The 23,542-nt window shown below is 47.4% G+C and overlaps 1 protein-coding gene across 4 annotated transcripts; it reads right to left on the bottom strand.

Moving 5' to 3' along the window:
- Positions 1-110: 110 nt before the first annotated feature.
- Positions 111-13,599, bottom strand: CFAP100 (cilia and flagella associated protein 100). 4 transcript variants are annotated; one of them, XM_054640159.2, is made up of 15 exons: positions 13,480-13,599; positions 10,695-10,778; positions 10,202-10,308; positions 8,784-8,973; positions 8,133-8,200; positions 7,311-7,474; positions 6,674-6,754; positions 5,897-6,078; positions 5,670-5,808; positions 4,907-4,955; positions 4,247-4,398; positions 3,402-3,537; positions 2,735-2,937; positions 1,354-1,447; positions 111-422 (listed from the first exon to the last, which is right to left on the bottom strand). In XM_054640159.2, the coding sequence occupies exons 2-15, from the start codon at positions 10,714-10,716 to the stop codon at positions 354-356; spliced, it is 1,656 nt and encodes a 551-aa protein (XP_054496134.2). In that variant the 5' UTR covers positions 10,717-10,778; positions 13,480-13,599; the 3' UTR covers positions 111-353. The 4 variants fall into 4 exon arrangements, with proteins under 4 accessions (XP_054496134.2, XP_077040606.1, XP_077040607.1 ...); XM_077184491.1 differs by having other exon boundaries at positions 13,461-13,524; XM_077184492.1 differs by lacking the exon at positions 13,480-13,599 and adding an exon at positions 13,442-13,460.
- Positions 13,600-23,542: the final 9,943 nt, after the last annotated feature.

Genomic DNA, 23,542 nt, shown 5'->3' with positions numbered 1-23,542 from the left:
GCCTTAACAAAGATTGTCACCTAGGACTGCATAGATCTCACTGCTCAGGTTTGTACAGAGAGTGCTATTGGCATCAAAAACTGAATGAGAAACTGGTGCTTAGCAGGAGCTTGAGAAGCAAACTGAGAGATTTTTTATTTATTTTCTTAGGCAAAATACCAAAGGAGGGGAAAAGGGGTTGTAAACTTTTCCTGGAATCTTAGGGCAGGAGAAGGAAATTTCATGGGACAGTTAAGTTCAGCTGAGCAAAGACTGACAGATTGTAGCACTAGAAAAGACTTCTAGAACAGCATCAGCCCTGGAAGCTGTGGTTAAGGCTGTGCCATCAGGAGAAATAATACAATTGTTCTTCCTTATCTATTTCCTTGGCTGTTCTCCTTCCTGGCAGATGGGTTGGAAGGCAAGGCCATTTTCTTGTGGTTCTGCAGAGGAGGAAGAGGCAGTGCATCAGTGGTAGGAGTCTGAGCAGGCAGCTGAAGCTGCTCAGTGCTGCCAGCCTGGGAGGGGCTGTGCCCTTGCCCTGTGCCCAGGCAGGCTGCAGGGTGTCTGCTGAGTGAGCTTGCTGTGCTGGGAGGTGAGTGTGAAGCACCTGAAGGCTGTGTGTGTGCTCCTGCTTCAGCTTCTGCAACTCACTGCTGTGCCTACAACTGCGTTCTGACTAAAGCCTCATTAGTCCTGTGCCAGGAAGAGGATGGGAAGTTGGAAATCCAAGGAAATTTTCTCTATTTTCTCTTGGCTAAAGGAGCAGGAACTCGTGGCCCCTGCTCTCAAGTCACCTGTGCTGTCACTGTGACAGAACCAGGGTCTCCTGGTGGCTGTGTTGCCCTGGGGAAGGTGCAGCAGCAGCCATGGCAGGAGCTCTGCATGAGCCTCTGAAAGGGCCAGAGCTGAGTTTGGGAGGATGTGGAACATGTCAGAAAAGGTGTGGTTTGATGTGGCTGAGCTGATCCAGGGCCTTGCTGCTGTTCTCAGGAGTGTCCTGCTGCTGCCCAGCTCTTCATTTGCCAATTTTCATGCTTGGTTTAATACAACCAAGTTCATGAATTGAAATGAGCTTACTGAGAACTGGCAAGTAGTGGAGGGGGTCATGTGGTTGAGAGAAGGATGATGGAAGGACCCTGAGCTGGAATCATGTGCACTATGGCTGACTTCCCAGCAGAGGCTTAAATTACATCACTCCTGTCAATTGGGTAAATCTGCAAACCACACCTGGCTGTCGGTGCCACCCCCACACACACAGCTGTGGAGGCCCCTTAAAAATACTTTTCCCTTGAACATTTGATATTCAGGTAGCCCCAGCTTCTCCAAAGTGAGCTGTTGAGGTGGGGTGTTTCCACAGACCCCTGCACTTACCTTTTTTTCTTCAGGTACCTGTGATCTTTCCATGTCCCTTTTTAATCCTTCATCCTGCTGCTGCCTTGCTTGTTTCTGCTTTTCCTCTCTGAGCCTTTTGAAGAGAGGGAATAAAGGCTGGGTTAAATGCAGCTTGCAGCTGCACCAGCTGTGCTTTTGACACACAGCACCAACATCTAACATAACACCTTACATCACACCTTCCATCTAACCATTGGAGCACAGGGGTTGGGGCACACCTCCTGCTGGAGCTGGTGGCTGTGAAGGGTAAGAGGGAAGCACTGCCTGCAGCTGGTCCTACTCTTTCTGGAGTGATGGGATGAAAATGAAGTGCTGGAACAGGAATGGGCTCAAGCTATGGAGCACTGGTGCAAAGAAACTGCAGTCTTAACCATGTAAACTTGAGGAAAATGTTTAATGCTCTTAGTAGGGTTTGTTGTGTTTTGGTTTTGTTGGTGTTGTTTTTGTTTTGGTTGTTTTTTTGGGTTTTTGGGGGTGATTTTTTGTTTTGGGGTATTTTGGGTTTTAAAAAAATTTTTACTGTTATTTGGTATCTTTCCTTAATTATTCTCCTCCACCCCCAGCATAGAATAAATGTTTTTCATACTTATTTTGCAGTTTAAGAGTGCAAACCTATTCACAGAACACCAGGAAGAAGCACCATACCTTTTCTACTACACAGCTGAATAATGATGCAGAGAAAGAGAATAAGCAGAACCAAAATGTCACTGTCTGGCTTTAAATCCTCACGTTAATCTGTCTGATCCACATGAGGATGGCCAGATGCAGTTAGTTCAGTTATCTTTGTTATTTGTGAGGTGAAATTTTGTGTAACTGGGTCTACAGGAACGTGTCTCATCTTGGGACTTACACTGACTGTTAATTGCTACTATTTAATCTAGTAATACAAATTAAACTTAAAAGTTTTGTAGAAGAAACACTTCAAAGCTGGAGTTGTTGACAAATGCCCTTATGTACATATTAAAGTCTAACAAAATATCAGGGCAAGGCAGACTGTGTTAACTTGAGGTTTAATTTTCTATTTATTCAGTTTAAATTTTGTTACTGTAATTTGTTTTCTTAAAATGATGATTCTCATAATAGAATCTGGTTTTGTTTGTGGGTTTAGTGTTTTCTTTTTTATTCTTCTACATTTTTCTGCTGTAGTTTGCAGGTCTTTTCTAATGTAGCTGTGGGCTGCAGTTCACTGATGAAGAGATGCAAGTACTGTGAATGTAGAACCCTTACAGAGGTAAAATTGGATGGATTGCTTTATTGGAATTTCACGTTGCTGCTACAGGTTTTTTTTTGGGTTGATTTGGCTCTTTCAGCTGTCAACACTTAAAATAGAGATGTTTTCCAGAAGAAGGTCTTGTCTTACCTTGCCCTCTGTTCCTTTCTTATGTCTTTCACAGCCTTTTCTATCTTTGCTGGTGGGATTCTCTCCACGCTGTCCAGTAAATCATTGAGCTGTTTTTCTATGACCTTTAACATCTCTACTGTTGGCAGGTTTGCCTCATTGTCTCCAGTGCACTGGAAATAGACTTCCTGCACCTTCTTGTTCAGGCTTGTGAGCATTTTGTCCTGGAGGTGACAGGAGAAATGGTGAGTGCCACACTGAGTTCTGCCAAGTGGACCCATAATATCCCTCCAAAACCAAAGGGAATCTGTGAGGGAAACACTTGAATCCCCTCAATAAGCCTCAGTTGCTTGTGTCCTGATTGGCCAAGGGCAATGGCAGGAACAGATGGCTGAACTGAGCCATTCTCCTGTTGGTGTCCCCTTCCCAGCCTGGCTGTGACCTGGGGCAGCTGCCCAGCTGTGTCTGGGAGCCCTGCTCCCACCTGGCAGCAGCTGCATGGAGCAGACAGGTTTGGCCCAGCTGGCTGCCTCAGCAATGCCCCACACCAGCCTTTCCATTGCTGGCAAACAGCACTGATCCCTCCTCAGAGCACCCCTGTGTGCTCTGCTGCCAGGATGGATGCGGCTGGGGGAGAGGAACCACTTGTGCACATGTGAACCCCCCTGGCCTGGATCCCAGACTGTACCTGGTCATCACCTTCGTGTTCTCCAGAGGAAAAGAGCTGAACTTTGAGCTTCAGCTCGGCTACTTTCTCTTCTTCCTTGGCCACGGAGGCCCGGAGGGTGTTCACCTGCTCTTTCAGCGCTGCCAGCTCCTTCTCCCTAGAGGGCAGAGAGAGGAGGCGCTTGGGAAGGGCAGCCCTGGAGCACACGGCTCTGCTCTCCGCAGCCTGGGCTGGTCCCTCTGCTGCCGGCAGATGGAGGTAACACTTCAGCCTTTCCTGGGAACTTGCACCCACAGCCCTGAAAACACGGGGAGCTTCGGGGTTTTTTAATGGAAAAGCAGTGACTGTGCTGGTGTGGGGGAGGGAGAAGTTGCATCGCTAAACATTCAGGATTTTTTGGTAAGTCAAAGGAGGATCCAGATTACCTTTAAAACTTCCACAAGGAGATAAACTACATTTTAAATGGGAATATATAGATCTACCTGCCATTGACACTGTAGATTACAATGACACTTGGGTTCCCTGCTGCCTTCCTGTAGGAAGGTTTTGCACTGAGTCAGCATTGGTGCTGCTCTGGATCATTCCAGGAACTGCCTTATTTCTTTCTTTGGCCTTCCTTTGTGAGAATTACACTAACATTGACTCCAGGATGCTCAATGCATCATTCCCTAGCATGTGCCTTGAGGACTAAGGAATTAGTTCCAAGCTCAAGTCTTACCTCCTAAATTAAGCATGTATGGGACACTTTCCTGGGAGCTCACAAGGAAGACCCTGCTGTGTGAGCAGCCTTATGTGTGTCTGACAGTGAGGTGTCTGTGGGGACAGAGGGGTCACCTATGTCTGGAGGCTGGGCCACAGGCACTTACACGCTTTCACGTGTGCTGATTAAAGTCTGTTGGGCCTTGTTCCAACTCTCTGCAATATCCTGGGAGTTCAGGACAAAGCATAAGTTCTCATCCAGCATCTCCATGAAAGTATTAAGCAATTGTTCAGGATCAGTGAAGTAGAGCTCAGGCTCCTAGAGAGGAAAACACATGTGATGAGTCTTTTCTCTCCTTTAGATTCTGTTCCACTGAACATGTGGAAACACACATGGACATCCTTCCTGCTATGTGTGTATCTGTACTCTGCCTCAACAGCTCACCCCCAAAACAAATTGCATTTTGGGGGGTAAAAGGTATTGCAAACATCTGTGAGTGGGAAAACTTCCATTTCAGACATAAGCCAGTAACTGCATTAATTGAAAAATCTTTCATTTTGTGATGTCATATCTCACAGGAGGATGGCAAGCTTAGAGATGATGGTAGGGTTTTGGAAACTGAAGGAGGAAAGTTAAACTAAGGTATTTATAATATGTGTCACCAAAGTGAACATTCAGGAATGTATAAATATACATTTATAATTTGTAACTACAGTAACTCCTCAAAACTGTAACTAATGGTTAGAAGGTGAGGGAAATTAGTAATAATTGGTAAGTGATACAGGACAAACAGAAAATACAAATTTTTCAACATAAGACTTCTGACCTCATCTTCGTCCGAGCTGATTTCACTCTCTGCATCCTCCAGTGAACTTCTGAAAAAGCATTTTGTGTGTTAGGCCCTTAGAGAAATGACAGCTCAGAGGGGATCTCATTAGTGACATAGGAACATTGTTATTGCTCACTGTCCCTGTTTACTCCTCTGCACGTTCCCACCTTTGCCTCCTGTGGGATATTTGGGGGTCAGTAGGGTCCAGGGACCACACAAACAAACAGCACAGGAGCTACTTCTGTCCATGATCCAACTGCCTTTTGTGCTGCCCTGGGCTGTGCTGGCCATGGGGCTGGAATGACACATGAACCTGAGCTGAGGGTGTTGATCCAAATGCCTTTAAACTCACTGGGAGTGAGTGTAACTCTCTCATTTGTTTAATGCTTCTTCCTCTACACAAGAGATGGAAGAGGGAGAAGTGATTCTTTGCTGCTGTTGGCAGCTCAGTCTGCTCATCACTTTCACTTGTACCTGTGCCATGAAGGGTTAAAAACCTCTGTTTGCACTGTCTTGGTGACAGCCCCACTTGGGGCAGGCTCTCAGCAGAGGATCTGAGGATGGAGCTCACTTGGAGCAGGCTCATGGGTACTGACTGGCACACCTGACAGCTTTCTGTGGTCTCTGAGTTTGTTGCAATGAGCCCCAGACCTTGGAATGCCCAGCCAGGATCAGCAGTGGGATTCCCCTGTCCTGGTTCCCAGTCAGCTGAGTGCTCTTTTCAATCCTTAATCCTTTGTTTGCATCATCTGGTACTTACAGGTCTCTTGATAGAAGAGGCTTCAGGAAGTGTTTAAGCTGTGGCCTGACATCCCGTGCCCTGAAATCCAAACTCTCTGAGAACAGCAGGGAACTCGGAATATCCGTGAAAGTGGCACTGTGGCCACTGGGACCCTGCTCTGGAGACAAGAGGAGGTGCCCACTTAGAGCCAGGGCTGTCCCAGGCAGCAGCAGCAGCAGCAGCAGCTCCTCTCAGCTGGCACTCACCCTGCTCTGCAGTGGAGGGATGTGAAGCACTTCCTTCATGAACTCTGGGTTCCCTTTCCTTATCCTTTTCTTTTTTGTGCCTTTTTCTGTGCTCCTCCTGCCACTCTTTTGGAGATAGCTGGTAGAGGATGTCCCTGTACATCTTGTACTCCTGCAGGGTGTCCTCAAATCTGGAGATGTCACTGGGGTGAGAGAAGTGGACAAAGGTTGTTAGCAGGGATGGAAGCTTCTGTTTGAACAGGTTCTTTCTCACTCTGGATATTCAGTTTCATCCAGAGAAGGGGAGAGAGGGCACATTTTTTCATGGATATGCAAAGGCAAAAGGGAACCTGTGCTCTTTGTGGTTTCTCATGTGGAAACTGAGAATCAGTCATATTCCCTGGTCATATCTCTTGCTATGGAACTGAGCTTGTTAATTTTTGAATTTTTACTTGAAAAGGAATGAGAAGTTTTTCCAGCTCAACTCATAATGGTAATTATACTTTTTTTTTGTCTCTCCCTAGCTCCCCATTAAAATGCATTGCTTAGTTTTGTTTGGATTTTAATCTGATGCTAGGCATTTAATTTTGGGGTTGGAATATATATATACTTTTAAAAAAATGTAATTAGAGAACTAGATTAGTTGTTTTAGAAACAAAGCCAGCATCTGGAAAACAAAAGCCAAAACATTTTGATCTTAAAATGGAACATTTTAGAAATTTATCCCTTGCAAGGACTGTGAAGCTGTAGCACTGTAGGGGCTGTTGAAGGTGAGGCAGGAGTAATGAGCAATCTTACCTTTGGATTTTCTTTATTTCAGTTGTGAGTCCCTGGATCTCTGTTATTTTCTTTGTCTTTGCTGAGGTTTCTCTTTTGGCTCTGGGAAAGGATGCACAAACAAGCCATTAAACAATTCAGTAATGAGAAGTGAATTGAGGTGCCTATGAAACAGCGAAAAAGATGTGATATGAGCCCTAGAAATCTGTGTTATAGATATATGCCAGGACATGCTTGGCTCTGCCTGAAGACCCTCTTGTCCTTGGCAAAGTCCCAGTGTTCAGGCCTCCCTCATCTGCCTGCTGCTGAGCATCAGCTGTGCCCTTGTGATACCTGCAAAGGGCCAAAGTGCTCAATTTGCTTCACTGAAGGGCTGGGCAGAGGCATCTCCCTCCAGTGAAGGGTGTTGTGAGAAGAATGGAAGTGGTGGAGGCACCAGCAGGTTCCTTGCTGCCCCCAGAGCAAGGGCTTTTGCAATGAGGGAATTGCCTGGATGTTGTTCTCCTTCCTCTCTTTTATTGAATGTGGGGAGAGAAAGGTGCCACCAGAACTGTAGCTCTGGGAAACTCAGAGTGTTCAACCCTGCAGGGAGGTCAAGCAGCAGATTCCTGTGCCCAGAATGAAGCAGCACAGTGGTGGTTCCCTCAGTGCTCCTTACTTTCTCAGTGCTTCAACAGAATTATTGTGGTTCTCCTTCAGGAAGGCATCAAACATGGCAGCGTCCTTCTCCATCCTTCTCTCAGCCTTTTCCAGCTTTCTTTCCTCATCCTTTGTTATGCTCTCCATCTTTTCAATCTCCCCTCTCTTTACTGCAATGGTGTGCTGAAATGAGCCCCAAAGGCAACACAGTCACATCAGCTGGGTGGTTTTAAAGGTACATTTGTTTAGCTTTCCAAAATTCCCTGATAGTTGTGGGCAGAGAGGGAAAGGATTTCAAACTTAGGTGTGTGACTTAGTGCAAGCCAGGTACATGGAGGCCAGGAGTTATTTCAGAAGGAACATAGCAAATAAGCAGTGAATCTAAAGACAGAATTCAGAAGTCCCAGCACTGCATTAACTCCTGGCTGCTAAAGATTGATTCAGTTGTGTTACAGCTCAATAACAGAGATGACTAATGGGAATGTTTGAGCACAGTTACTCCATTCCCTCGTGTTGAGTTCAGAGTGGCTCCCAGCCACATGTACAGGACAGCAGGAGCCAAAGATCAGGGTGACTGTGCATCTCACAAATGGGATGCTTCCATGGTGGCTACTGAATGATGGGAATGACCTACATTCCTTTATTTCTTGGCTGGGAATTACTGGGCTACAGATTCTGAGTGGCTGTAAGGCAGGACTTGGACAGCCAGTTCATGAGCTCTGATGTGTGCCACCTTGGAAAGATCTCCAGGCATTGATCTCGGGAGAATAAACATCAAAACAAAGGGAACACAGGGAAGAGTAAATAATGAACAGAAAGTAACGTGCTGAAAGCCATGTACCTCAAGAAAAAAGATCTGTTTTCTGTCCTGTAGGTAGCCATGGAAGGTCTCCCTGTCGAATTTATAATCTGAAATCAGAATATAAAGTTGCTTAGACTAGAGAGGGGGAAATATGGCCAAGGCAAAACACAATGAATATGCAGGCTGCCATGAGCATGGATCTGGCATGCTCAGAGTCAGCACTACTAATTATTGTATTATAGTTATAACCTTGTTTAGCATCAGTTTCATATGGATTTTCATGGAGTAAAACCAGGGAGAATGGAGTGGACAATCTGGTCCTTGTCCTCTAGACACTAATGACAAATCTACTCATGTCAGAGGCAGAAAATCTAGGCCTGTATCCATTAAAATCCAACTTTACGTTGGCTTAGTAGAAAGGTTTCCACCACACAAGGTCCTGCAACCCCTCAGCTGGCTGCCCCTCATTGCTGCAGGGCTGGTGCAGCCCAGTGAGGGGCTCTGAATGCAAATACCTGAGCTGGAGATGGCTCAGCCCCGCAGGGCTGGCGAGACCCAGCACAGAACTGTGGGCATGGCCTCCCCAGAGTCAGCCAGAGCCAGCTGCTCTGCCCATCCCCTCTCTGGCCTTTGCTCTAGGCTGTCACCCAGCTGAGCAGCCCCACTGCAAAGACAGTGCCCGTTCTCCACCTTTTTTCATGGCTAACTTCCGTGAAAGCATCTCCTGAAGATATTTCAGTCTCTCTTCACATGTCGCCTCTTTTTTGCTCTCCTCTTCTTCCTCCCTTTTCAAAGCTTTCCTCAACCCACTTTTGGCCTTCATTTTAGTGGAGTAAGTAGTTTTCTCATGGACTTTCAGAGTCTTCCTCTTTTCGCGTTCCTGTGAGAAGTCAAATATGTGACTGTTTGATCCTGTGCTTTGTTTGCTGTGGTTTTTAAAGACATGAGTAAATTATTGACAGCCTGGAAATTTGCAGTGGTGATACCCTGCTGATGCATATTTGCCTAGTTTATCTGGCTAATCCCAATAATATTCTCTCTTGAAGCAACTGAAACACTAAATTTCTTAGCCCTTGTTGTCATTATTTTGTTGATTTGTATTCTGCATCCATTCCCCAGCTGTGCCAGTTTGTATACACTCAGTGTCCTCATTTTTCCTTCTTGGGTTATTGCTGTGAGCAAATGGAAATTTTCTGAGATTCATCCTTGGAGTCCCCTGGTTAAAGGGGGACAGACCACAACTTAAACCAACTTAGTCCAGCTTCTACAAGGACATTTAAACCATTAAGTTCAGATTGAGAAGATCTATTCAAACCCAGTTCAGAACCTTCTGGAGGGTAAAAGGTGTTCCTGCTCAGTGCTTTCACATGGACTGAAGTGTAATTCAGTGCTGTCTGCCCAGTTCGGGCCTGCTTTATGGTGAGGACATCACTCAGCAGACATCCTTAGTGCACTGCTTCCTAAGCTCTTCCCCATAATTGTCTAGCACCCTTCAACCCAAGCAAACACCAGACTGTGTCAGCCCCCAGTGTGAGGTGAGGAGGCCTTGCTTTACACCTCCTGCTTCCTTTCACACTATGCCAGGCTGTGCAACAGTCAGTCAAGACCTCCCAGAATTCACAGAATCCCAGAAAGATTTGGGTTGGAATCTTTGGGATCATTTAGTTCCAGTGCCCTGCCATGAACAGGAGCACCCCACTAGACAAGGTTGCTCAAAACCTCATCCAACCTGGCCTGGAACACTTCCAGGGAGGGGACATCCCTAATATCCTTGAGCAACCTGTGCCAGTGTCACCACCCTCACAGTAAAGAATTCCTTCCTAACATCTAATCTAAATCTTTCCTCTCTTAGTTTAATCCTCTCCCCCTTGTTCTATCACTATCTGCTTGTGTAAAAAGTTGCTCTTTTGTTATAAGAACCTTTTGAGTATTGGAAGATCTCAATCAGGTCTCCCTAGAGCATTCTTTTCTCCAGGCTGAACATCCCCAGCTTTCCCATGAAGAGGTCTTTGATCTCTCACGTGCTAAAAATTTTGGTATTCTGTTGGGTAGGTGCCTGCCTTAGTAATTGCTTATTATCCAGTTTAGCCTAAAGCATGTGTACATACCTCCTGTGTCTTCTTAATTTCCTTGTCTCTCATTGAGAAAAGTTCAGTATCTGTTGGGACCTTAAATGGATTTTTCATTGGGTTTCTTTCATCCTCTTTTGTGCTTTCTGGGAAAAACAAACAAACAAACAAAAAAACCAAACCAAACAGAAAAAAAGCCAGGATGAGGATGTAGAAGATGTGAAGCTGAATATCTGGACCCAGTGCAAAGGGAGTGGGATGTGCTGTGCCACACCTGGAGTGTGGGCAGATGTCCAGCAATGCTGGATCAAGAGCAGGGTGCTGGATAGGGCTTCTGGGAAGCCAGTGACAAAACTGAGACCTCTGTAAGGTTTATGTCACTTGGCCATATCTGATGATCAACAACAGCATTTCAGACAGGGATTTTTCTGTCTGTAACTGCTTTACCCATTTCTTCTGTTTTAGGGCAGAAGAACTTTGGGTCTCTCCTCTGAGCTGACAAGGAAACATTGCTGGAGCATTGTGGCCTTACCTGACACAAGGTGGGTTTCCATTTCAAGTTTGGAAGAGAGACTTCTAGATGTTGATGCTGTATGTCAGGATGGTGTCTTTGACCCTGGTTCAAAGAAAATCATAAATCAGTCAGCTGAGATCTGCCAGTAATTGATGTGATAAGTTTTACAGCAGTGACCGGCCTAGGGGCTTTCTGTATCTTAACCACCAAGCCTTTAGTGTCTGTAGCAATTAACAAAAAGCTCCATTAATCTGGAAACCACATATGCTCTGACCTCCAGAAGGAGATGTTCATCCCTGCCTTGTGTGAAAGCTGTGTAAAACACAGTCCTCCTTACACACAAACTGATGGGAAAGCAACAACAAAACAAATTTGGAGACAGCAAGCAACCCAAGTCCCTTGTCTCTTTTTCCACCCAGTCACCAGTTTTGATCCACACCCATGCTTTTTCATCCTCCTGTCACTAGTTCACAAGCTACATTTTTACTCACTAAAGCTCTTCCCAGTAATTGCTTCAGCATTGTGGGTTTTCTTGCAATAAGCATGAATGATTGTTGGACAGCACAGACACACTTTACAGAACTCTGTTGCCTTTCACTTTAGGTTGGCAAACTGTTGAAGGTTATTTTTTTGTTTCTCTGACTCTGGTCTTTTTGTAGTTTTTGCTATGGATCCTAAGGGACAAGGCATAGTGGGAATGATCTCACTTACAAAGAACAGATAGAGCATTGTTAAAGCTGTCCTTTAATCACCAAAGGCAGCAAGCTGGGCTTAGTGAGGTATTAGCTCAGTTGATGCAATTCTGCTGCTGGCACCATTCCTGACCTGCACTGCTCTAAGATGCTGTAGAAAATATCCTCTTCTGCTTGCACTAGTTTTAGGGCTATTTTAGAGCTCCAGTTTTTGCTCTGAAGAGCCTCCAGTTTTTATGTATTTTGAGCTAAACTCATCTGGCCTAATTTCCATGTCTGTCCTTGGTGCTTTGTGTATTTCCTGCAGCTGCCCAATTAGTACCTTATTCTTTGGAGGTGTCAAACTTTCACTGCTGATGAGACACAGAGGCTGAGGTAGAATTTAGGCTTTTGAATATATCCCAAGTATTTTCTCTCTCCTTTTCAGCTCTTGAAGTACATTTTACCAAGAACCTCCTTGACTGTTACTTGGAGTTCAAGCCTCTCTGACTTTTGCTTAATATAAGGGGATATTTTTCTCTAGGGTCTCTCATCTACGTCCTGGAACAACATCAGCCCTGCTGCTGATGTGAGTTTTGGAGAAAGCCCCACCAGGGCAGGGGTGGGCAGGCAGTCAAATGCCTAAGCACAGTTTGTGAACCTCACAGAGCAGTTGCAGCAAACACCTGGAGCTTCAGCCCCCAGTGCACACCTTGATTTCTGTAATCTAAAGCCTTTATCACAAGAATTTTCTTGTTCCTGTGCTTGATTTAAATTCCTCCTGCAGGTAATGAGTCTGAAAAGCAGGACTAACCAGTGGCATGTGGAAAATAATTGTCAGAGCAACCCTCAGAGATAAAAAGTGCTTTATAATAGAATTTTAGCTAAGTATAGGAAACTGTATCTATGATTAACTTATAAATATTCATTTTATTAATATATTTTTTGTTTGAGGTTGCTGGTTTTTTTTTATAGGTTGTTTGCACAGCACTTTGGAAACAATGCTAGAAGCTACAGAAGCTCTAGCTCTGCTAATTTATAATTATTAAGCTCAATAATGCAAATTAAAAAAGCTTCATTGCTAGAATAATTTGGCATATATTTTACTGCCTCTGACATTATATTCCAGTAGCTGTGTACCAGTAGCAAGTGAATCAGTAGATAAGGCATTGAGGGTTTTAAATCACTGAAACCTTTATTCAGTGCTTTTCCCTAGCATCTGAGTAAAACAACTGCTGAGTAAAACAACTTTAAAAAAAAGCCAAAAACCCCAAACCAACAAAACAAAACCCCCACCAAACAAAACAAAAAGCCACAGTAACTACGCAGACAGATCTGAAAACCAGTGCAATAAATCCATCAGCCACGCTCCCAGAGCAGAGGGTGTCACACATCTGTCCCTAGCAGAGTTCTCTGCACACCCTCCTTGCCCGCTGTTCCGCGGTGTCTCACACAGAGGTGCCACCCAAGGGTGTCCCTGTCACCCAGCAGTGTCACCCAGAGGTGTCCCTGTCACCCTGGGGTGTCACCCAGAGGTGTCCCTCTCACCCAGCAGTGTCACCCAGCTGTATCTCTCTCACTCAGGGGTGTCCCTCTCACCCAGAGGTGTCCCTCTCACCCAGCAGTGTCAGCCAGGGCTGTCCCTCTCACCCAGCGGTGCCCCTGTCACCCAGGGCTGTCCCTCTCACCCAGCAATGTCCCTGTCACCCAGTGGTGTTCCTCTCACCCAGCGATGTCTCTCCCACCCAGGGATGTCACCCAGCGGTGCCCCTGTCACCCAGGGCTGTCTCTGTCACCCAGGGCTGTCTCTGTCACCCAGGGCTGTCCCTCTCACCCAGGGCTGTCCCTGTCACCCAGGGCTGTCCCTCTCACCCAGGGCTGTCACCCAGGGCTGTCCCTGTCACCCAGGGCTGTCCCTCTCACCCAGTGGTGTCCCTGTCACCCAGGGCTGTCCCTCTCACCCAGGGCTGTCCCTCTCACCCAGCGGTGTCCCTCTCACCCAGCGGTGTCCCTCTCACCCAGGGCTGTCCCTGTCACCCAGTGGTGTCCCTCTCACCCAGGGCTGTCCCTGTCACCCAGCGGTGTCCCTGTCACCCAGTGGTGTCCCTCTCACCCAGGGCTGTCTCTCTCACCCAGCGCTGTCCCCTGCTCGGCCCGGGCTGTGGCGCTCGGAGCGGGGCCGGGGCAGCGCAGCCGCCGCTGTTTGCGCTGCCATGGAAACGCGCGCTCCCGGCGCTCGGTGCGCGGGCACGGGAGCGCGCACGGCACCGCGGGGCTCGGCTCGGTCCCCGGTTTGGGGGATCCAGGGGCAGCTCCCCGCAGCCCGGCTCCCCCAGATCCCGTCCAGCCCCGGCGGGATGCGGGGTGCGGGATGGGGATGCGGGGTGCGGGGTGTGGGGTGCGGGATGCGGGGTGCGGGGTGCGGGATGCGAGATGCGGGGTGCGGGGTGCGGGATGCGGGCGCTCGCTGGGGTTCCCATGCGGGTCTGAATCTCCCTCTAAAAGGGAGAAAACTGCTCTGCTGAGAGAGGTCTCCCTGCCTGGCTGGGTTCTCTGTTCTTTATTTCATTCCCCCTTATTTCAGGCCTGGGAATTGGGTATTTAACCCAAGCAGAGCAGAGGGTTGAGGAGATGGGAGCTGGGGTTCCTGTTTGTGGAACGAGCGTAATTTTTCATTTCCTAATCTCTGCCTTGGTCTGTCTTTTTGCAACGTGTGAACAGCCACAGTTTGGAGAGTATGGGATGGGTGAGCAAACTGCCATTTACTGAAAGCTGCCAAGGAAAAAGTGCTATAGAACCCCCAGCACCACCTTCTGAAATACCATATAATTCTATAGAGGGTTTGACAAAATATTAGTGGGTAAAAAGCAATGTTTAAGGATCTTTTCCTCTATGTTTAAGGATCTTTTCCTCTATATTTTCATAGAGGAAAAGGTCCTTAAATCCCCTTATTTAACCTTTTCTGTTTCTGAGAAGACCACATTGGTTCCAAATGGATCGTGTTCCTCTTTAGATCCTTTAGAATCTCTATCAATACAATTTCAGTTCTCAGAAATAGCAGTTTCTTTCATTTACTGATAGATTTCCAAGCAGCTTTCTCTGTCTGAATAACTCATGCAATAAATAGCCTGAATTTCTGTAAGTGCAAACTCCCATTTGATTGTTAGAATTCTTTTCTATAATTGCTGATTATCAAGAGACTGGATTCAGGCAACAGAAGAAAAATGCTTGTACAGAAAGAAATTTTTTTCTGCACATGAATGCTTTGATTTCTAGCAGTGATGCAGAAAACCATAGTGCTATCTTTAGTATATTTTGAGATATTTTCCAAAGGCATTGAGGAGTATGCATAAAAAATGACATTACAGAATAATTTCTATTACAAAAAAAAATTAAAAAAATATTCAGGAGTAAATTGTAGTAAAGATGCATATTTTCTAAAGGCTTGATATGAAATGGTCTTTGTTCAGAAAAAAACAGTTTATTACAGAATTGTGAACTTGTTGCAGTGGAAACATCACAGAAATAGATAACAGAAACTGAAGACATTTGAACAGCTCTGGCTCTGTCTGGCACAATCTCTGTATCAATGAATTAAACATTTGTACACCCATTGCTCTGTTCTGAGCTATCCTTGCTAACCAGTTATTTCCCAAAAGCAGAACAGAGATTATTTAAAAGCAGAGATGTACTTTGTGAATTCTTGGAAATGTGCAAGCTCTTCACATCTTGGTTCATTATTGGTTCACATGCCATGAGCTGCTTAGGCTTTGCATTTCCTTGAGGGCAGAGAAGTTTTTAAGGCCAGAAGGACATCTGGGGTCTATTCTTAGCCACCATTAAGTTGGTTAATGAATGGAATAAATAGCATGTGCAACATCATGGGAAAATCTGCCTGCGAGGAGCAGGCTGTGCAGCTGCCCATGCAGCTCCGCGGGGGCAAGGGTGCCCCAGGGCACCCAGCTTTTGGGGTTAGGAAATGTTTGGTGCCCAGCTGAGGAAGGCAGGCAGCTGGCATGGTAAGGGCGGCAGTGTCCCGGTCCCCTTTCCTTGGCCAGAGCCAGCCACGAGATGGCAGCAGCCTCGTGTGGCCGGGCCGGGGCTTGGCTCCTTCCCGCCTTTCCCGCTCCGGCTCCTCCGTGCCCCTCGCACATCACAGATGAGCTCTCCAGCTCTGACGGGCACCAAGAAACCTTCTTCCATCCTCTGGGTTGAAGGAGAAGCGACCCCGAGGAAGGCTCTGAAAGAAGATCTGTGAGCTGGGCTCCCATCTTTGCAAAGAAGCCGATGGAGCAGAACCACCCCGTGTCCTGATCCCCAGCCCCCAGGGCGTTCATGGCGTGTCTCATCCAGAGTGAATGTGCACAATTCCTTCAAGAGCTCAGGTTTCAGCCTAGTGGATCAAAATTGCTGAAGTTTCTGAAGGGCCATATGGAAATTAAGTCCCTGTCATTCTTCCTTTCACTGCAGCTACTCAGGGCTGCTGTGTGATGACTTGGACAACGAGCAGCAGGTGCTCAGTGATTTGTATTTCACACTTGTTCTTGCTGAGGATGCAGACTCCTTCCTGCTGAAGAGAAAATGTTCTGCAGTCTTCAGCCTGGGATCCTGGCCAGAGCTGGGACAGTTTCTTTTGCAATGCAAAGCTAATTCTGGTGTGTGCTGAGACATCTGCACACAGATAAGGTGTGTGCTTTGCTCTGGCTCCCAGCTAGCACAGCCAAGGCCATGGAGAATTGGTTGGGTTTTGCTCCCTGGCGTGTGGCTCAGGCAGTGTGGGACTGCTTGGGGCTGCTGTGGCAGAGCCTCCTGCAGATGCAGGGGAAGATGAGAGAATCCCAGGGTGAGGCTGTTGGAGAGGGACCCTGGAGGGCTCTTGCCCAGCCTCCTGCTCAAAGCAGGGATAACTTCCAAGCCATACCAGCCTGCTCGAGGCCTTGCCCAGCTCTTTTGAAAATCTCTGAGGGTGGAGGTTTTGTGAAGTCTCTAGACAATGGAGGCTGAGCCTGGGTTCAGTGGGGTGACCCCCCTGGTTTGCTCTGGTAAGGATATAAACAAACAATATGGTTGCAATTTCAAGGCCAGCTCTGAATAACCACGTAGACCTGGTCCCCAGATGAAAACTGTAACTAGTTCCAGACTTCCCTCTGAGCTCAGTTCTTTTGGGAACTAGAGATTGCATTGGCCCACTGTGCAAAAGAGAGCCACAAAGCTGCAGCCAAGGAGACTTTCTTAAACTGGACTATAAATCCACATTATTTGCACGGACAAATGACCCAGGAACCTGAGACTGAAACTTCATGATTTTGCATTAAGCTCTTGAGGCACAGTTCCAGCCTTTTTCCTGGCTCTTGCTTTGTGGCAAAACTTCAGCTGCTGTCACTGCATGGGAATAGATCCAGCTGAAAAATACCCTGCCTGAGGAAAAGATCCTTTTTTATCATGATCTCTGTGATGGCTTGAGGAAGAGGGACACAAGGGCTGGGGAAAGATGGAATTGCCCCTTTCAGTGACAGCCTGTGCTTTGATCACTTTGGGAGATAGTGAAACTGCAGCTGGTAAAAAGGGCTGATCCTGCAAGTCCTACACACAAATTTTCTTCAACAGGAGCTTATGGAGCACAGCAAAAAGGATTAATAAACCAAAGTTATGGGTTGAGCTGCAAAAGGAAGCACATGCTTCACAATTTCAAGCTCTTTCTGCTCATGTGGAATGGATTAAAGATAAAAACAACCCTGTTATGCACTTTGCTCCTGAGCAGTTTCAATCCTGTCTGTCTTCTTCTCCAGAGAAGCTTGTGCAGGAACTATTATCTGTAACTCAAAACTGTGGCTCATGTTCCCAGGGTAGCTCATGGGATCCACTTCTCCTTGCCAGAGAATGAGGCATCCCTGGGTACCAGCTGCAGTGGTTCAGGAATGTTTAGTGCCAGCCTGGCTGTTTTCTTGCAGGATCTGCCTATTTGCATCTGTATTTTGAGTATGGAATACTGGGCCACACAGAAACACAGTGACAGTGCTGATGCTGGGCAGGGGATCTCCTGTGGGACAAGCACCAAATCCACGTTTGATGTCTGTTTAGCTGGAATCATGGGCAGCACAAACACACTCCTCACGCAACAGCAGCTTTATTACTCAGAAATGCTTTGAAATTCCAGATCCTGTTCCTCTTCTTTTTGCCTGCACCGGTGTGAATGACCGCTGTTCTCCTCCCCACTGAGATGTCAGCAGATCCTGCAGGTTGTTTTCCACTGAAATGTCTCTTCTTAGGTAAATATTACATTGGGGGTTGCTTTGCCAGTGGCTTTCCTACCTGGAGTTTGTACAACAGGTCAGTGCCCTGCTGGGAGATAAGAGGAATACTTGCTGCCAGTGCTGTTTGCTGCTGTGAAATGCCACCCTGCTCTTCCCTCATCAGTTGCTCCTCCAAAGTTTTTTGAATGTTGCTTAAGTCCTGGAGGTTTTTGCAAATTGAGGGGAATTTAAGACAAGATGTCGAATGTTTGGACAGAACAGAAGGACTTGTTTATTGCAACAGCCATGACTTGTAAATTATTCATCTGTGTGTAATTGAAACGCTCAGATCCTCAAAGGTCATGTTACAAAGAGTGAGGTGAAGGATCAGCAAGCTTCCAGCAAAACAGGAAGGTTGGCAGGTCCTGGGGAAGCCTCCTCCATGCACCTGCATCTGCTTGGTGGCAGTGCCTTTTTGCAGATGACAACTGAGTTTTCAAGAAGTGGAGCAATGTAAAAACACGTGTCTGGGAAGGGGAGAGGCCCTGTATAAAGTACCTTCCTCTGTCAGCTTTCCCTCCAGTGGGAAGCACAGGTTTGAAGCCTGATGCAGTGAAACATCTCTACAGTCCGAGGGCACAGCCCAAGAACCAGCACACACACAGTGGACCCTGGGCTCTGTGAAATGGAGGAGAAGTTCCAAGGAACAAGAGGGACCAGAATAGCTGTGTAAGCAGAAAACAATCCAGTGCAGCTCCACTGAGCAGTCCTGTCTCCAGACAACACCAAACTTCAACTAATTAAAAAGAGCAGATGCTAGCTGGAACGTTAATTGGAACAGCTATCAACTTTTCTCTGTGCTAAAATCTGTATTCTAGCTCTCTCATACCAAGTCTGGAGAGAAAAAGTTAACCCTTCAGGTTGTTGGTTTTTTTTTTTTTTTAGGCACAGCATGTCCTTACAAGAGAGCATAATGAAAGTTCTATGAACAGGTTTGGATCCAGGTTTTTTTCAGCTGAAAAAAATTCTCTGCCTAATAATGCAGAACCATCATCACAAACAGCACTCTCAACCCTTCTCTTTCACTGTGCTGTCAGTAAAGTGATCTTGCTCAGCTTTCAGAGGCTTTGTAGCAGTGCTGGGCACAGAGCCAGCTGCTCTTCTTCCCTGTGTGTATTGTATTAGATGGACACCTCTTCGTTAACCTGGGCTCATTTGTTCCCCTCAGCCTGTATTCCTTCTCATTAGACTTGATGTATGATCAAGAAAAGAAAGTGCAGAGAGCTCAGCTGACATCTGATACACTTATAAATAGCTTTTCTGCCCTGCTGCAGCTCTGTGGCCATCCCAAGGGGAGAGAGCACTCGGTGTATCACACTCTTCCTGGAACTGGGCTGCTATCGAAGATTTTCCTCTAAAGCAGCCAAATTTGGACTCTGTTGGAGACTGGGTGCTTGAATGCAGGCACCACTGGTCTGTTCCAGATTGGCAGTTCCTTAGACTTGTCCTAATCTCCAATTCTTCAGAGATCAGGCAAAGGCATTTTTTGAACACTGAGGCTCTTCCACTGTTCCAAGCGCTCCCTGTGACAGGCAGAGGCTCCCTCAGCACAATGACTGGACAAGCCCTGGGCTTTTTCTACAACTTTGCTCACACTCCACCCCAAGCTCCTGTTCCTCCATTCCCAAGCCCTGTTTCCTCCCTCTCCCTCAGGGCTGGATCCTATCTCCTCCCTGGGCTCACTGAGTCCATCACAGGTCTGGCAATCCTTGCTGAGATGTGTCCTGAGTGCTGTCATGAGCACCAGTGCTCCCATCTAAACACAATCTGCTCTGGCTTCCAGTGGATGATGAGGAGTAGATCCCTTAACCCCTTTTCTTTTGCTGACCTCCTTGGGTGATAACTATTGTCACTTCCCACACCTCACTGGCACTGAATGGGCTCCCAAAGTCATTGCCATGGAGTGATGAATTGAGGCAGGAGAGCTATGGAGGATTACAGGGCTGATTGAGATATTACAGATTATTCCTGAATCACTTTCTTGTAGGTCTGATGAAAGAAATGAGTCAGATCCTTCCAACACAGTTTGACCTAGCAGATGCAGCCAGCTCAGAGGCTGTGTGAGCAGCTCACAATGTTTTGCAAATGGAATAAAGTTCATTTAACACAGCAGGCCTGTATTTGCTGTTAACTCAAAGGCCTCTCACCTGAAAACAACCTGCAGATCACTTACCCCATCACTGCTCCTAGGAGGAATTAGCTCCTGAGAGCTGCTGTTGGGGAAGGAGGTGGGTATTTCTGAGAGATGACTCCCTTTCCCAAGGCAGGGTAAAGGTCTTTTTCCTGTGATGCTGAGTTCATCATTGAAATACTCACAGTCCCTGTTCCCTTTTTGGATAGCCAGAACTCTGCCCCAAAACCACTCTCCTGCCTCTGAGCTGTCTCTCTCAGCAATGCTGCCAATATTGATCTTAATGTCATTTTGCTGGGTTTTGGCTGCTTTCTCTTCCTAGGTGGGAATGCTGTCACCACCAAATGATGCCTGTTTCCCATGGGTCTCTTCAGCCTATAGGAAAAATGTCCTTTCCCCCTAGTTCAGCAGCAGGCAGGCACCTCCTGGGGCCAGTGGATCAGGTAAAGCAGCTCCTTCTGACTCAGTTCTGCTGCTGAGCTCTCAGTGCCTGTCTGCCTTCTTGGATGTGCCTTGTTGACTACTGACAGCTACAGGTGAGTGGCTCACACCCCTACTGATGGTGGATTTTAAGACATTTAGAGGTTAGGAGGTGAAATGGGAGCTTGTTTCCTATTGTTTGCCTCCCATGTTCTGTCAGCATCTCCCCCTCAGCCCCCACCCCAGTGTCACTGCCTGCCAAGTCTCTGCTGTGCTCTGTTTTCCCTCTTGGGCAGGTTCGAGTTTAGACTCTCCCAGCCCGTTTGGTTCCAGCAGAGACGAACCTGCCTGCATCCTGCACAGCCCATGCCAGCCCCGCAGGGAGGCTCTGCCCCGGGGCAGCCCTTCCCTTGAGCCGTGCTTGCAGCTCAGCTGCCTGCAGAGAGCATCAGCATTGCTGCCTTCTCACTGCTCCTCGACTTGTTCTTTGTGGTGCTCACTCTGCCTTCGTGCCCCAGCCGTGTGAGGTGTGTCCTGAGGCCAGATTTCCCCCGTGGAAAATGGGGCAAGGGCTCTCAGAGCCTGCAATGGGAATTTCTTTGGGGCATGGTAACGATCTCACCTGGCTGAATGCACACTTGTGCCAGGTTAAGCCATCAGCCTTGAATGCCTTCTCTGTTCTTGTTCCAAAGCAGCTTCTAAATTAGAAATCCTACCACCTGCATTTGATACGGGCAGGGATTTTGCAATCCTGGGAGGCTGAGTCAGGCACAGAGACAGGAGCCATTCCTGCTGCTGAAAGGTTCTGGTGCATTAGGTACCCACTGCAATAGTTCCCCTGCTCACCCCATCTCCCCAGGGGTTGAGCAAGCCTGGCACACGTGGTCGGCTCAGCACCAGAGGAGCAGCTCTGGGCCCTGGGCACTGGCTGACTCAGCAGGGACCCTGCTCCCTGCCTGCTCCTGGCTTTTCCCCTGTCAGCAGCAGCATGGCCAAGGTAAATTGCCTGGTTTTGGAACAGCTTTGGCTCCTGCTGAGGTTGGCAGCCTCTCTCTTACTGTGAACCTTTGTGATACAGCAGCAGAACATCATCCAGGTATGGAAAACAGGCTGACCCTCTCCAGTGGCCTGCCACGTGTGTGTTACATTTACTGATCCAAATTTCCCTAGGCTGTAACCTGGAGGGAAAGCATCTGATTCCTGTCCTTCAGATCCAGGCCCCTTTGCCAGTTCCCACTTCTAAAACTTCCCTGATAAAATCTAATGGAGCTCATGCTGGGGTGGCTCATTCAGCTGTGGGAAACGGTCTGTAAAAAAAAGACTGTTCAGACTTCTGTTATCCTCCTTCTGTTATCCTAACTTTTCAGTGCTTTCTGAGCCTGGCCTATGGCTAAACCATGCTCAAGGGATTGGTTAAAAGACTTATTTATTTTATTGATACTTCTTCTAGAATCTTGTTAGTAATTTTCTGCTTTTGACACTGATAAATGGGGAATCAAGGGGTTCTATCAGTACAATTCATCCATGTTTTGTTGCAGTAGAAGTTCCTAACTGAAGGTGTTTTAGGTTGTTCTGAATTTCAGTGTTTGAATACACAGCATTGCTTTGGGCCAAGCCCAGTGAAACCTCCAGCAGCTGATTCACCTCCCACTCTCCATACACTGTGCTAGACCTGGGATTTCATGCTCTGCTCATGTCACAGCCTGATCTCTTTCAGGTGGCAAATCCTGCAGCTCCATTAAGGTATGGCTGCTCAAGACAGCCCCTTGCAGCAGCCCACGAGGCTCCTCAGCAGCCTGCAGGCTTGGAGGCAGCCAAAGAAGGCTCCTGGCACATTTTCCTCTGGAAATTGGGTGTGAGGGAGGAGGAGGCAGCAGTTATTGAGCTGACAAAATTTCTTGTCTCCTGCCTGAGTCTCAATGGGCTTCAAAAGAGGGTTGAGAAATGCCAAGTCCTCAGGCTGGCCCTGTCCCATGCAGGGGCTGCCTTCCAGTGTGGCCCAGGAGCCTCTGCTCAAGGTGATTTTTTTTCAGCATTTTTATTTCTTTTGCACCTCTTGTTTGGGTGACTGACACTTTTCTGCTGGCTTGTGTTTTTATGAGGATTCTTCTCACCCACTGGGCTCTGATGACTGGGCCACCTTCCTGCTGCTGGTGTGCAGCAAAGCCATGGCACAGCTGAGCTCAGCCTGTGCCTGCTCCAGTGCTGTCCTGCCTGGCTGGAGCTCCCCCAGCAGCTCTGCTCAGCCTCTCATGGCAAAAGCACAGCTCTCATTCCTTTTCTGGAAAGCCTCCAACCCTCTCCATTCTTTGGCCCAGCTTTGAGCCCAGTGGTTCCTCTGTTGCCTGGACAGAAATGTTGGCCCTCAGCATCCTCCTTGGAGGTGACAGCCCATACCTGGGTCCAGCACTGAACCATTTGCCCCTGGCATCCTGGGAGTGTCCTGGGGCTTTCTGTGTTCCTTTGGCTGGATTGGAGCTCTTCTGTGTGCTCTAATTTTTTCCCTCCCACCAACTCCAAAACCATCACCATCTTCTGGCTTCCCATCAATTTCTCTTGATTCTCTTTCCTGGACAAGGCCTCAACATCTCCACACACTTGTGCCAACCAATGGGTCCCTGGGATATTTGTAGCCCTTATTTCTCTTTACCAAACCCATTTGTGTTAGGCAGTGCCCCCAAAAGAAAAAAACAAATAAGAATTATTGAAACTTTCTCCTCTACCCTGTGCAAACAGCCCTGCCTGCGAGGGCAAACTGATCTTTTGTCCATCCTTTTGCTGCTCCACAGTGACATCCCCTCTTATTTTGAAATGTTTTTGCTTGGAGGCAAATTATTAAACAGCTTTTTGAGCAGACTTGCACCAATTTCTTTGCCAAACTCCTGCCATTCCTCCCCACTTCAGGCTGATGCAGGTGGTGCTGAGCTGCTGGAGGCAGGGATGTGCCTGATCCCTGAGTAAAGCCTGTGCTGGCATTGCACAACGTGCCCGTGCTCAGGGGCCATGTGCAATCTCCTCCTGGGACAGATGTCTGAGCTGGATCCCTCTGGAATGACGTCAAAGGCTGCAATCCTGTCCCTCTTCCCAGGGCTGGTAGTGGCATTCAGCTGTCACCAATGCCAGCACGGGTGGCCCCTGGCCCTTGGGGATCTGCTCACACACCCAGAGCTTCCTTGCAAATTCCTGCTCTAGAAACAAACCTCTGACTGAAAGCAAACAGGACTTGATTTTGGAAGGAGCATCCTCCACTGTTGAGCTGTGAGCAGATAAAAGTCCAGCAAACTCACAGCCCTTGCAGTGCTTGGGACACAGGCTGGCACAAACAAATGCCACTTGTCACAGAGCTGCAGC

This window comes from Agelaius phoeniceus, chromosome 11 (assembly GCF_051311805.1).
Source record: "Agelaius phoeniceus isolate bAgePho1 chromosome 11, bAgePho1.hap1, whole genome shotgun sequence".
NCBI lineage: Eukaryota > Metazoa > Chordata > Aves > Passeriformes > Icteridae > Agelaius > Agelaius phoeniceus.
Note: the sequence above shows the minus strand (reverse complement) of the source record. Positions and strands in the feature narration are given on the sequence as shown.

What these genes read in the sequence shown, in the direction of transcription:
- CFAP100 (XM_054640159.2), bottom strand. Translation starts at nt 10,716, where the DNA reads ATGGAAACCCACCTTGTGTCAG. An exon ending in AAATTAAGAAGACACAGGAG is followed by an intron (nt 8,974 to 10,201) that starts GTATGTACACAT and finishes GACTTCTCACAG; the next exon opens with GAACGCGAAAAGAGGAAGAC. An exon ending in GAAGTTAGCCATGAAAAAAG is followed by an intron (nt 8,201 to 8,783) that starts GTGGAGAACGGG and finishes TTCTGATTTCAG; the next exon opens with ATTATAAATTCGACAGGGAG.